Raw genomic sequence first — 14151 nt, forward strand, 5'->3', positions numbered from 1 at the left:
AGGCTCAGCGGCCATGGCTCACAGGCCCAGCCGCTCTGCAGCATGCGGGATCTTTGCGGACCGGGGCACGAACCCGTGTCCCCTGCATCGGCAGGCAGAATCTCAACCACCGCGCCACCAGGGAAGCCCCTACAATTGCATTTTTAATTATAAAGTTGACACCAATTTAAGGATCATCTTCTTTGTCTGATATTGATTTAGCTATTCAGATATGTTTTGGTTCATGTTTGCATGATACATTTTTTCATTGTAAGTGGTGTGAGGTTCAACAACTTGTCTTTTACCTTGGAGGGCATATATTGATATTCTCTAGTCCTCTGAATGTCCAGGAGATCCACTGAGGTGATGGGACCCTGAATTCTTGTGAAGTTTGTCTCTTACCCTCTAGTTCACATATGTCTTCCTAAGGCATCTTCACAACTTGCCACTTTCTGCTCATCAGATCTAATCAGCATAATGTTGTCAATACAGTGGACTCTGTAGAATGTCAAGATAAATGAGTTCTCTGTGAACTATCTTATGACAGCAATGAGACATGACGTAACCCCGAGGGAACACTGTGGCTCTATACTCTTGGCTCTGCCAAGCAAAAGCAAACTATTTCTGGCAGTCCTTGAAAAATGGTATGGAGAAAAAAACATTAGCCACGTTATAGCTGTATACCAATTGTGAGGGGCTGTGTTGATTTCTTTGTGTAAACATACTCATCTGGGACAGTAGCTGCAATTAGACTCACCACCTGATTAAGTTAATGACGGTCCATAGTCATTCTCCAAGATCCACCTGACTTCTGGTGAGTTAAAGGGAGTTAATAGGTATCACCATCACTCCTGCTTCGTTAAAGCCTTTCATGGCAGCATTAATCTCTACATTTCCCCCCAGCAACGTCGTTTATTTCTGGTTTACTATCTCAATGGGAAGAAGACATTCCAGGAACTTGTATTTGGCTGTTCAATGAAATGCCCTCCCAAATGCAATTCAGTGAACAAAGCATAGTCTTTTTAATAAATAGTGCCGAAACCACTAGATATCCAAATGCAAAATGAGAGTAATAATATAAAGTTAGACATTTACCTCACACTGTGCACAGAAAATGAACTCCAAATGCAAAATGAACCTAATTATAAGAGCTAAAACCATACACATAGAGAAGAAAACTTAGAGGAAAACTTTTGTAACCGTGGGCTAAATGAACATTTCTTTGATATGTTTTAAATTTAAGTTGGATTTTATCAAAATTAAATGCTTTTGATCTTCAAAAGACATTATGAGGAAAATGAAAAGACAAAACATGTACTGGGAGAAAATACATATTTGCAAATCATACATCTGATAAAGGACTTGTATCCAGATTACGTACAGAATTCTTAAAGCTCAATAATAAGAAGACAACCCAATTTTTAAAAAGAGGGGAAGAGGGGCTTCCCTGATGGCGCAGTGGTTGAGAGTCCACCAGCCGATGCAGGGGACACGGGTTCGTGCCCCGGTCCGGGAAGATCCCATATGCCACGGAGCGGCTGGGCCTGTGAGCCATGGCCGCTGAGCCTGCGTGTCCGGAGCCTGTGCTCCGCAACAGGAGAGGCCACAACAGTGAGAGGCCCACGTACTGGGAAAAAAAAAAAAAAAAAAAAGAGGGGAGGATCTGAATAATCATTTCAGCAAAGAAAATACACCAGTGGATAATAAGCACATGAAAAGGTGCTCAACATCATTAGTCATTTGTCAAATGCAAATTAAAGTGAAATACTACCCACACTCAGTGGAATGGCTATAACCAAAAATACTGACAATACTGCAAAAATGTACTGAAACTATAGCCCTTTTATACTGCTGATGGGAAAGCAAATGATATAGCCACTTTGAGAATCAGTTTGGCAGTTTTTTATAAAGCTAAACATGGACTTCCTATATATACCAACAATTCCATTCCTAGGTATTTACCCCAAAGAAATGAAAACGTATGTCCACAAAGACTTGAATTCAAATGCTCATGGCAGCATTATTTGTAATAACCCCAAATTGGAAACAATCCAAATGTTCATCAATTGGTGAATGAATAAACATGAAGTATGTCCCTACAATGGAATATTACTCAATGATAAAAAAGTAACAAATTATTGGGCTTCCCTGGTGGCGCAGTGGTTGAGAGTCCGCCTGCCGATGCAGGGGACACGGGTTCGTGCCCTGGTCCGGGAAGATCCCACATGCCACGGAGTGGCTGGGCCCATGAGCCGTGGCCGCTGAGCCTGCGCGTCCGGAGCCTGTGTTCCGCAATAGGAGAGGCCGCAACAGTGAGAGGCCCGCATACCGCAAAAAAAAAAAAAAGACTCAAGTATCACAAGGATGTGGGGTAACTCAAACTCTCACACATTGCTGGTGGGAGTGTAAATGGATACAGTCACCATGTCAGTGCTTACCAAAATTCATCATGTACAAAAATGTTCATGGCAGCTTTATTCATAATAGCCCCTGTTATGGACTGAATGTTTGTGTCCCTGCCCCATCGAATTCATATGTTGCAATCCTAACCCCCAACGTGACAGTATTAGGAAGTGGGGACTTCGGGAGGTAATTCACTAGAGTAGAACCTTCATAAATGGGATAGTACCCTTATAAAAGAGACCCCGGAGAGCTCTCTCATCCTTCTTTCTGCCATGTGAAGGTACAAGATGTCTGCACTCTGCAGCCCAGAAGAGGGTTCTCACCAGAACCCAACCCCAATTTTAGACTTCCAGTCTAAAGAACTGTGAGAAATAAATTTCTGTTTTTAAACCACCCAGGCTATGGTACTTTGTTACAGCAGCCTGAACTAAGACAGCCCCAAATCAGAACAATGGAAATGCTCATCAACAGTAGAAGAGATAGTAAATAGTGGTATATTAATACTGCAGAATACTATATGGCAGCAATGAGGGCAAACTATGGATAGACTAAAGAAACCAAACAAAAAAAACAAAACAACAAAAAAAGATGAAACTCAGGCATACAGATGAGGGAAAGAAGACAGACACAAAAGAGTATGCACTACGTGATTCTATTTATAGGAAGTTTGAGAACAGGAAAAATCAATACTTGGTTATAGAACTTAAAATAATGGTTACCATGATGTGGCGCTGTTGATGGGGAAGGAGCATGAGGGACCCCTCTGTGAGGCTAGAAAAGTTTTATAGCTTAATGTGGGTGGTAATTAAGGATGTGTATATAAATATGTAAAATTTTGTTGATCTGTACCGTTAACATGTATGCATTTTGCTGTCATATGTGTGTGTGTGTGTGTGTGTATATATATGTGTATATATATATATATATATATATATATATTATACCTCAAAATAGATTTTCTTGGAAAAAATTCAGGCTTTGGACTTCTGCTTCTGAGTAGGGTGGAGTTATTTGTGATGGATCAATGCTCTCACTGAGAACAAATAGAAAAGCTAGATATAATACAGAAATAATTTGTTTAACGCCATCAGAGAGCTGCTAAAGCAGAGAGGGGCTAAAATTCTGCAGAGGGAGCATCATAGAGAAATGAACTGAAAATCTGCTGTTGCGTTTCTTCCCCCGGGGACATGTGCTCATTCTAAGCATGTCCTTTGTCTAAGCATGGACGAAAGGCTGGGAATTTGAGCTTCATCTGAATAGAGGTCACTGTTGGTCATAAAAAATGCCCTGCTGGGCTTGCCTGGTGGCACAGTGGTTGGGAGTCCGCCTGCCGATGCAGGGGACACGGGTTCGTGCTCCGGTCCGGGAGGATCCCACATGCCACGGAGCGGCTGGACCCGTGAGCCATGGCCGCTGGGCCTGCGCGTCCGGAGCCTGTGCTCCGCAACGGGAGAGGCCACAACAGCGAGAGGTCCGCGTACTGCAAAAAAAAAATGCCCTGCTGTCACAATATGAATGAACCTCAAAAACGTGCTAAGTGAAGAAGGCCAGATGCAAAAGACAACATGTTGTACGGTTTCCTTATATAAAATGCCCAGACAGATCAGTGGTTGACTGTGGCTGGGTTAGGATTGCAAACAGGCACAAGAGCACTTTGTCAAGTATAAACAGGGCATTTGGTGGTCTTGGTGGTGGTGTTGGGGCGGTGCAGAGGGTGAAGAAATAAACCTGGGCACTCGAAGGGTCTCAAATGTACAGCTGATTTCTCCTCCAGACATTTTTCAGAATTGTGAGACTCTATAGTCTGAGAGGCACTAGCTAAGCTGACAATTCTGAAAAGTAAGAGTTTTCCACAGTATTTTACTTTCTTTTAGTGGATCATAGAGACAAACGTGAAAGATAAAGCAATAAATCTTTGAGAAGAAAACATCGAAGAGTATCTTCATGATCCTGGGGTAGCAAACATTTCCTAAATAAGACCCCAAAGCATTAACTATAACGTAAAAATCTGGTATAGCACACTACATTAAAATTAAGAATATCTGTCTGTAGTCAAAAGACAACGCTAAGAGAATGAAGAGGCAATCCACAATGAAGGAGAACATATTCATGTGTATCTATTTGCAAAGACATGTAACCAGAATGTATAAAGAACCCCTAAAGATCACTCAGAAAAATTAAAACAACCCCATAAAACAAGCCAAAGACTTAAAAGGCCATTTCACAAAGAGGATATCAAAATGTCTAATAAATATATGAAAGATTAAGTTAAACTTCATCAGGCAAATATAATTAAAATCACCATATGATACAGTACAAACTTGCCAGAATGGCTAAAATGAAAAAGCAGACAATACCAAGTGTTGACAAGGATGTGAAGCAACTAGAACTATCATACACTGATTGTGGGAGTGAAATTTGGTTCAAGAACTTTGGAAAACTGTTAGGCAGTTTCTATTAAAGCTAATCACATGCCTGCCCTATGACCCACCAATTTCACTCCTAGGAATATACCTTACAGAAATACATACATTCACCAAAATACACGAACAAAAATATTTACGGCAACACTCTTTGTATAAGCCAGAAACTGGAGACCACCCAAATGTTACTATCCATCAACATAGTAGAATGGATAAATGAGGTATGTGATTTATCTATAGCTATCTATATCCATCCATATCTGTCTATCTATCTATCTAAAGAAATATACCAAAATGAAAATAATGATTATCTCTGGATAGTAAGAAGGGGAATTTTCCACTTTCCTTCTTATAGCTACTTTCTAAATATTTTATGAAGAATAAAATTACTGGACTTCCCTGGTGGCACAGTGGTTAAGAAGCTGCCTGCCAATGCAGGAGACACGGGTTGGAGCCCTGGTCTGGGAAGATCCCACATGCCGTGGAGCAGCTAAGCCCATGCACCACAACTACTGAGCCTGCGCTCTAGAGCCTGAGAGCCACAACTGCTGAGCCCTTGTGCCACAACTACTGAAGCCCACACACCTAGAGCCTGTGCTCCGCAACAAGAGAAGCCACTGCAATGAGAAGCCCGCACACCACAACAAAGAGTAGCCCCCGCTCACTGCAACTAGAGAAAGCCCACGTGCAGCAACAAAGACCCAATGCAGCCAAAAATAAATAAATAAAATAAATTTATTAAAAAAATATATAAAATTACTTTTATAATCAGAAAGAGTCATGAAAATAAAGAACACTCAAATTTATTGAGTTCCTATTATTTGCTAATAACTTTTCCATGCATAATCTCCTTTAATCTCAACAACCACCCCAGGAGGAAGGTATAGGAGAGAGATCAAGAATAAAGGCTTTGCAACAGTAATGAAATGACAATGCTGGTAAGATAATGATAACAGCTAACGTGTCTGAATTATGTATTTAATCTTTGCAGTATTCTACAAGTCAGGTATTATTTCAGCCCCATTTTACAGATGAGGAAACTGAAAGTTAACCTGTCCAAAGTCCAATTCCACTTTTGAGCACTGCCAGTCTGACCCTAGTCTGTATTACTGTACACCTCCCCTACTGCCCTCCAGACCTAGGTTCATGTTTGATTTTGCTACCTACCTGTTGTGTAACGTGGGCAAGTTATTTAACCTATGGGAGCCTTAGTTTTCTTATCTGAAAAAAGGGTTGATAACAGGACCTACCTCACAGGGTTGTAAAGGTAAAGGAGATAACTTGGTGAAGTGATAGAGTTGGGAACCAAGTCCACATCTTCTGATGTCAGAGCTCCTACTTTCCCCAAGGTGTTTAAGCCCTCCATAAGGCAGCACAAAGAGGAGCCTCCTGAACAGCTGCTTGGAGATCCGAAGCTCCTGGAGCAGCTGCAGGTACTCATGGGAGCCTTTTCAGGCCACTGAAGTGATGGCACTCAATCAGATTGTTGTGCTAACACCAAGTCTGAGAACATAAACTTTTCACTCATTTTCTCCCACAAATATATACTGAGTGCATACAAGCCTGTCCTGAGTATCCCAGAAGAGGATGGGTAACTCTGATTGGAAGGGAGAGGAGGGGAGAAAGGCAAAGATCTTTTGAAGGTGACTCTTGGAGATGCTGTATTCCAAACCCCTTCCTCTCCCTTAATCCAGTATCTCTTGGTCTCTTGGTCTTATCAGTCTCTTGATCGCACTGATTCTACATCATTCAATGTCTCTGACCCATCCCTCCTATCCAGGTACACAGTGCCAATTGGTGGTGGTGCTGGTGGTTGTTCAGCCCTCACTCTTACCCAGACCACCACAGTTGCATCCTACCTGCTCACGTCTCTTGTCACATCACCACCCTCATATACTTCCCTGAAGCCTGAGCCATCTTTCTAAAAATGCGAAGTTGACTATGCTCTTCCTGTATTTAAAATGTATCATTGCCCTGCCCCCTCCCGCAGTGGTATAGTTTACACAACCCTTCACACTTTGGTCCCTGCTTAGATTTCCAGTCCAACCCCCACACCCAACCTCCCCATTGTTGCCTCCATCCCCAGCACTTTACTCTTTCACAGTTCAAAGCACTGTAGTTCTCCCTGTATCCCCTAACACTGCTTGAGTCCAATGGGAAATCTCCTATGCAGTCTTCAAAACCCATTCATGGGTGGCCTCATCTGTGAAGCCTTAGCAGATTTCCCTCCTCTGAGCTAACCTGGTGCCTTGTCTACCCTCTGTATGATCACACTCTAGAATCACCATCATTTGGGGCCATGTCTCTCCCTCTACAACTCCCAATGACAGGGACAGGGGCTAATTTCACCTCTGCATCCCCTAGATCATAGGGTCTTGGTGGTCAGGGGGAATGTGGGTGTCAAACAAGGTGGAAGGGTAAGATGAGAGCAGCATCTTCTGGGTCCAAAAGGGCTGATAGCTCCATCCCTTCTTAACTGCCTCCCTACTCCACCCCTGCCAGAGCCCCCAGATTCCTTCTCCATCTCAGAGGGCCCTTTACCTCTGCAAGTTTCCCAGATTGCAGGGTTCATTCCCTGACGGTGCACACGCTGTGAAGCACTTAGCAGTGTCCTTAAGGCCGAAGTTGTCAAATCGGATTGCATTGATGAGTCCTTTGCAGGGTTGTCTTGACTGCTCATGCGTGGTTGCGGAATTCTTCTGATCTAAGAGAGGGATGCAAAGTGTGAATGGGCTGCATGGGAAGGCAGCGGGTAGGGGAGCTCAGGCTCCAGAGTCTGGTGGTGTGGACTACAACCCCAGTTCCATCCCTCTACGCTAACTGTGTGAACCTGAGCTGGACTCATACCCATCTCATTCTTTATATACTTGCACACTATCTCAGTATACGGGTGTTGTTATGCTTTTTCAATTGGTTCCCTGTTGGTGAACACTTAGGGTGTTTTTGCTTTGTTTCGTTTACTATTTTGAATAACGCTACTTACATCTTTGTCAGCTTATGTTAAGAATTCATAGAAAACATTCCTATCCTTGAATTTCTGTATCAAAATGTATGAACTGGGTTTCCCTGGTGGCGCAGTGGTTGAGAGTCCGCCTGCCGATGCAGGGGACACGGGTTCGTGCCCCGGTCCGGGAAGATCCCACATGCCGCGGAACGGCTGGGCCCGTGAGCCATGGCCGTTGGGCCTGCGCGTCCGGAGCCTGTGCTCCGCAACGGGAGGGGCCACAACAGTGAGAGGCCCGCGGACCGCAAAAAAAAAAAAAAAAGTATGAACTTCTAAAAATTGCTAAGTATTATCGAATTTCCTTCTTAAAATGGCTACACCTATTTACACTCGCACCAAAAGTGGGCAAGAGTGACTATTTACCCACATGTTCACAGTCCTAGACTTTACCAAACTTTCAAATCTTTGCCAGTTTGAGGGGTAAAATGGAATTTCATTTTAATTTAAGAAGCAGTTTGAGCATCTATGTGTATGTCTTTTTCCATGGACGGCTTTCTTGTACCCTTTATGGGGGCAGTGGGGCTGGGTCTTGACAATCTGCACCTTTACGTTTCTGACTGGCCCACCAGGAGCTGGGGGTGAAATGGGCAGGGAGACATTTACTTTTCATTTCTTCACACCCTTCTCCAGTGTTCGATTTTTTAAAAAAAATTAGGCACACTATTACTTTCACATTCAATGAAACTAGTTAAATTTTAAGACAAAAATAAAATACACGGTAAAGATAATGGCAGACCAAAGTTAGGGTAAACGTAGGTAAAAAAATAACATTTTCAAGTGGATCTTATAATTAGCCCTATATGTGACAATGTTTGAAGTAGCTTGTAAAGGAACTTCAGTTTTCTGTTAGACTGTAAAGATATTCATGACATGTTTAATGGGAAAAATCACATGAGGGATGAGCATGTGCATAATAACATCCATGTTTGCTTTTTAAACAGAGGAGGGAGACAGAAAGAAGAGGGAAGGAAGGAGAAAGAGAAAAAGAGAAAAAGAGAAAAAGAGGGAAGAAGAGCAGAGAAGGGGAGGAAACTGTCAGCTCCGGGGAAGGCACTATCCTCTTTGTAATCCCAGCCCTCTGTATGCCTGAGGGGTCACACATGGGTGCTGGGTGCAGGGGGCAACTCGGTGGGTGTTAACAGAGCCTCCCTCCTGGCCTGCCATGAAATTTCACAAGGGCCGTTGGGCTTGTAAAGTTCTTGGCAAGTACCTGGTGCAGAGAAGATTATGAAACTTCGTTTTTGCAATTATTTTTGGAAGACGTTAGAAGAAGCATTTAGCCCAGACAGGGAGAGCCTGAACCAGGCCTGTGTGCGAGAGGTCCTCCAGACCCACCCTACTCTTCTCCATCCCGCTCTGCCCCAGAGGTTGGCCTCCAAGGACCACCTCAATCTGGGTTCATATGGGGGGGGCGAGGAGGTCAGAGGTCAGGGTAGTACTCGCCCCTCCCTAAGGCTCCCCACCAGTGGCCTGCTTCCCTCTGCCAACAGCCACAGCTTCTTGTCCCTTGTGCCAGCCCTGACACGTCCTTGGTAAAGTATCCCTTTATTAAAGAGTGTGTCTGCTTCCCTCTGGGCCCCCACCATGCCCTGGACTCTTTTGAAGCATCCCATCACTCTGCTAGACTGTGAGTCCCTTGAGGGCAGAGACCACATGGTATATAAGCACAGGGCCTGACACTGAGTAGAGGGCTCCACCAGCGCTTCTGGAATGAATGAATGAAAGAGAAAATGAACACATGGCAACTGCCCCAAAATGTCCACAAAAGAAGGAGCCTCGGGCTTCCCTAGTGGCGCAGTGGTTGAGAATCTGCCTGCCAATGCAGGGGACACGGGTTCAAGCCCTGGCCTGGGAAGATCCCACGTGCCGCAGAGCAGCTAAGCCCGTGCACCACAACTACTGAGCCTGCGCTCTAGAGCCTGCGAGCCACAACTACTGAGCCCACGTGCCACAACTACTGAAACCTGCGCACCTAGAGCCGGTGCTCCGCAACGAGAAGCCACCGCAAAGAAGAGCAGCCCGCTCACCACAACTAAAGAAAAGCCCACGCTCAGCAACAAAGACCCAATGCAGCCAAAAATTAATTAATTAATGAATTAAAAAAAAAAAAAGGAGCCCTCCCTCTAGACATAAACCTCTCAGGGCTCCTCACACTGTTTAAACAGCTGAACCAGAGCACCCATCACCTTTGGGTAAACTCCATCACTCGGAGGAGCCTTCAAGGCCCGACCAGAAAATTACATCATTCGTGAGGGGCCCAGGGTCCTTATGAGATCGAGCAACAGCCACTAGTGGTTATGAAGTTAATTAATCCATCAGGTGTTGCTGCCATCCCGCTGGGACGGCCCGGCCATTTTTCACACTTTTTGGAGCCACAGACTAAACTTTGCTTTTCGCTGAATCTCCCAACATTTGAAGAGACGAGGGTTTTTTTAAGCCCCCAAAAGAGGTCGGTCCGTACACGCAAAGCCGTGTGACCGCATGCTGGACACACACAGGGGTGGGGGACAGGCATGCAGGCCACTCACTGAACCAAGAGCGAAACAGCAGGAGCAGGCAAGGCTCGGAGATGGGTGCACGGGGAGAACGCAGCTTCCTCTGCCCGAGGGCATCCCTGCAGACGGCACAGAGCGCCAGGGAGAGCTGGCCAGGTGGGCCAGGAGCGGAACGGCAAGGGCCAGGCCTGGCGCCCTCGAGCTGCCTCTGGAGAACCACCGCCTGGCTGTGGGCAAGGCCGAGAGCGAAGGGTCAGGGAGGGCCTTGTTCTCGGCTTGGGTGACTGAGCACCAGGGGACCGCTGAGGAGACAAGGAGGGGAGCCGGCGTGACGGGGAACGGGGTGGGCAGGGTGCGGGGAGGGCCGTGCAGGCCCGGCCTGGCCTCAGCCTTGAGGGTCCCAGCCGCCTTCCCCTGGAGCTCAGAGGCCAGCTGGAGAAGAATTTGTCCTGGGCCCACCCGTGTCCCAGAGCCAGGCCTGTCGGGGAGCCGCAGCCTGAGGGACGAAGTGTGGGCGCACCCCCGATGCTCTCCCATCTCCAGGGCGCTGTGGGGAAGCAAAGGGGACCTGAGACCAGTGCTGACCAAAGTTTATCGGGAGAGCAGGACTGACCCCGACGACAGAGGAGGTGCTGCGGCCGTCAGCTGGGCTCCTCGGAGGACCTGCTCCAGACACGCCCTCCCTGTCCCCGACCCTGGGTCTCCCAGGCTTGGCCGGAGGGCGTAAGGGGCTGGCTGCTCACCTGAGGCCAGGTGCAGGAGGAGCAGGACTCCCAGGGCCCCGCGGGTCACCATCCCTGGCCAGCCTGGTCCACGCCTGCCGGAGCCCCGCAGCTGCACGTCCCGCAGCTCCCAGGCTCTAATGAGCCGGCCCCACCCCGCGCCGTGGCCGCAGCGTTGCCGCTTCCTGTGGCCCCGCCCACGCCCTTCCTGCTCCATGGCACCATCGGTTGGGTTGTGAAAGGTGAGTGTGTGCAACCGGGCAGTGTTCCTAGTCTCATCCCGCCCCATGACCACCTGCAGAGTGGGCCCGACTCGGCAGGAGCTGCTGAACCCACCCAGGGGTGCTGCTCCCAAGGCCTCGTCTGGATGGGTGCTGCGGGGCTGGTGTTCAGCGGCCACAGAGGCCTCTGCACCCAAGCAGGCCCCTGGGGAGTGACGGCGAGCCCAGGCTTTGGAGTCAGGAACTCTTACCTCAGATCCTCCTTTCACAAGCTGGGGGCCTCTCTGAGCCTCAGTTTCCTCCTCTGTAAAGCGCATATAGCAGTGCGGCTGCCCCCTAGGGCTGTGTTGGGGTTTGAGGAGACCGGTGGGCGCAGGGCCTGGCTATAGGGATGCGGATGAAGATGTGGAGAGTGTTCGCACTCCCTCATTCATGCCTGTGATTTGAACAAGACCAGGCTCAAGCCCACGCCTGCTGGGGTCCTGGAAGGAGAGGAGTCGTCTGGCCTGGAGGCCCCGCCCCCCCACCCAGCAGACTGAATAACAGGAGGGCCAGGATGGTGGGGCGGGGAGAGGGGGGGGGGCCCGGAGCGTGGGCCCTGGGGGTTGGTCGGGCCTGGGCTGATATCTGTCCTGGCCACTTCCTGGCAGCCCATTTGCGTGAGCCGGCCTCTGCTAAGGAGGCAAGTTTCTCAGGAGGCATGGGGAGAACTCATGAGATGATGCCTGTGGAATTGCTCAGTCAGTGAGCGTGGCCATTATTATCACTATCATGATTATGAGTACTGTGAAATTAGCATCACCATCACCAGCGGGTCACGGGTGGCCCAGATGGGAAGCGGGGCAGCAAACACACATGGGGTGCAGTAATGTAGGCAGGGGAAGGGCTGACCACCAAGGCCCCCACTGTGGTGGCCCCAAGGAAGCCATGTGGATGAGGCCAGGGCCCTTGGCCGGCTGCTTCGAGATCAGAAGGTGAAGGGCGCTCTGCCAAGGAAGTACATCATCACCGGCATCCGCTCTCGGGGCCACACGGTCAGAGCTGGCCCTGCTCCACCCTGGGGTCTAATGGGGACCCGCCCAGCCCTGCCTGGCCTCTATTTCCCCTTCCTCCCACACAGTGTCCAGACAGGACTCAGTTTCCTGCTAAGCCCTCTGGGCCTGGGGAGGGTCAGGGCCACTCATGGGGCCTGGGTGGCAGATGGGAATGTGACATGGGCCCCAGGCACTTCCTCTGCAGGGATGGCTGGGAGGGTGAATGCCCCTCCTCCCACCCAGCCGCACGTCCCGGCAAGGGGAGAGGGTGGACGGCTTTGTGAACTGTGACCTGCTAGGCCCACCACTGGAGACCCACCCGGCCCCTGGGCCCTCCAGAGGGGCTCATGGATGCCTGTTTGTAATGAAGAGGCTGGAGACCTGCAGACCAGGACCCAGATCGTGTGCAGCACACCTGGGAAGACAGAACCGGGGACTTGGCAAAGTGACAAGGGAGGGTCCGGCAGAGCCAGAGGGAGGGTCACCTCTCCTGGGCCCCACGGGGGCTGGGGATTGGCCTGGGGCCACTTGGAGCCCTGGGACCGCTAAATTCCAGGGGAAACCTTCCCCTTCTGCCACCTCCCACCCCCAGCTTGTCCATACGGCTCCAGGTGGGCACCTGTCTCCAGGTGCGAGGCCTCCAGTACTCTGGCCAGGCCTGGCCAGCACTCACACCCTGGCCACTCTAATCCATTTCCCACTCCAAAGGGGAAACAAACCTGGCTACGTCCTGGTGGGAAGAGTGGTCCTATTGTCCAAAGTCCCACAGCCCAGAGAAGCGCATGATAAGAAGCATCAGTGTCAAGGAGCACCACGGAGATGTCAGGTGGCCCGTGCAGGGCGGGTCACAAGAGGATGGGACCCGACCCAGCACCCCTGCCCCACTACCTGAGCTGCCCTCGGAAACAGAAAGTAGGTGTCAAGAGAGTTCTTTGAAGTGGGAGAATTTGAGGGGAGTCCCACCTGCCCGGGGGAGGGGGCTGGGTCCCTTCCTTCCCTGAGGATGGGGTAGGTATCCCCTCAGGTCTAGCCAAGTGATGGGGGTCTGAGAGACCCGAGAGAGGTCTCTGAGAGCGGAGCTGGCTCTGATCCCACCCAGCTGCTCAACCGGGACACTGTGGGGAAGGTTTGTCCTCGGGGGTTGGGGCATAAGAGGAGTCCACCACCTGGAGAAGGTGGAGGCAGAGGCCAATGGAAGCAGCAGGAGGAGGGGTTGGAAGAGAGGCAGGGGGCAGGGGGTTCCCATGTGCCAAGGTCCCTGCAGGTCCCCAAAGATCCCACATTCACGCTCATCCCACCACTGCCAGCCCACTCCTAGCCACCAAGGCACCTCACACCCCTCCTGTCCAACTGCAGAGAGTTGCCTCTTTCCCCAGCCTGCGCTCCCCCCAGAGCAGCCAGGAGAGGAGGGAGGAGACTGCAGGGGCGGAAGGCTCAGATGTGGGCCTGGGCTGGACCTGTGCTGGACCTTTAGACCTGGACACTGAGAGCCATGATCGAACAAGACTGCTCCCATAACTGAAGGGGGACAGAAACTTATTTGACCTGCCTCACCTGTGTCACAGGATGGAGAGGAGAAATTTGCCGGGACCAGTTTGTAAGGCAGCGATGGCAGAAAAGTCCAGTCGTTTCATTCTTGCAGCCCGTCCACTTCACACCGGGCAATAAACTGGTTACACAGGTCCCGCGACCAGCCAAGGGCTGAATTCAGCCCTCAGACGTGATTTCTTTGACCAGAGAATATTCTGGATTAGCCAAGTTTTTTTAAATCAGGGGATTTTACACCAGCACGATCTGGATTTCTTATTTGTCATAAAAGGCAGGCAGTCTGGCTACACGGGCCTTCAACCCTCCGAGGTGGCGACCGGCT

At 49.3% G+C, this 14151-nt stretch overlaps 1 protein-coding gene across 2 annotated transcripts in view; it reads right to left on the minus strand.

Moving 5' to 3' along the window:
• Positions 1-14151, minus strand: part of LOC101323433 (adhesion G-protein coupled receptor G1) — a 62838-nt gene that overhangs the window by 15860 nt on the left and 32827 nt on the right. For both annotated transcript variants that reach the window (XM_033845093.2, XM_033845092.2), the window contains exon 14: positions 7347-7509. In XM_033845093.2, the coding sequence (XP_033700984.1) occupies positions 7347-7509 (163 nt within the window). The remainder of the gene's footprint in view (positions 1-7346; positions 7510-14151) is intronic.

Source organism: Tursiops truncatus, chromosome 19 (genome assembly GCF_011762595.2).
Source record: "Tursiops truncatus isolate mTurTru1 chromosome 19, mTurTru1.mat.Y, whole genome shotgun sequence".
NCBI lineage: Eukaryota > Metazoa > Chordata > Mammalia > Artiodactyla > Delphinidae > Tursiops > Tursiops truncatus.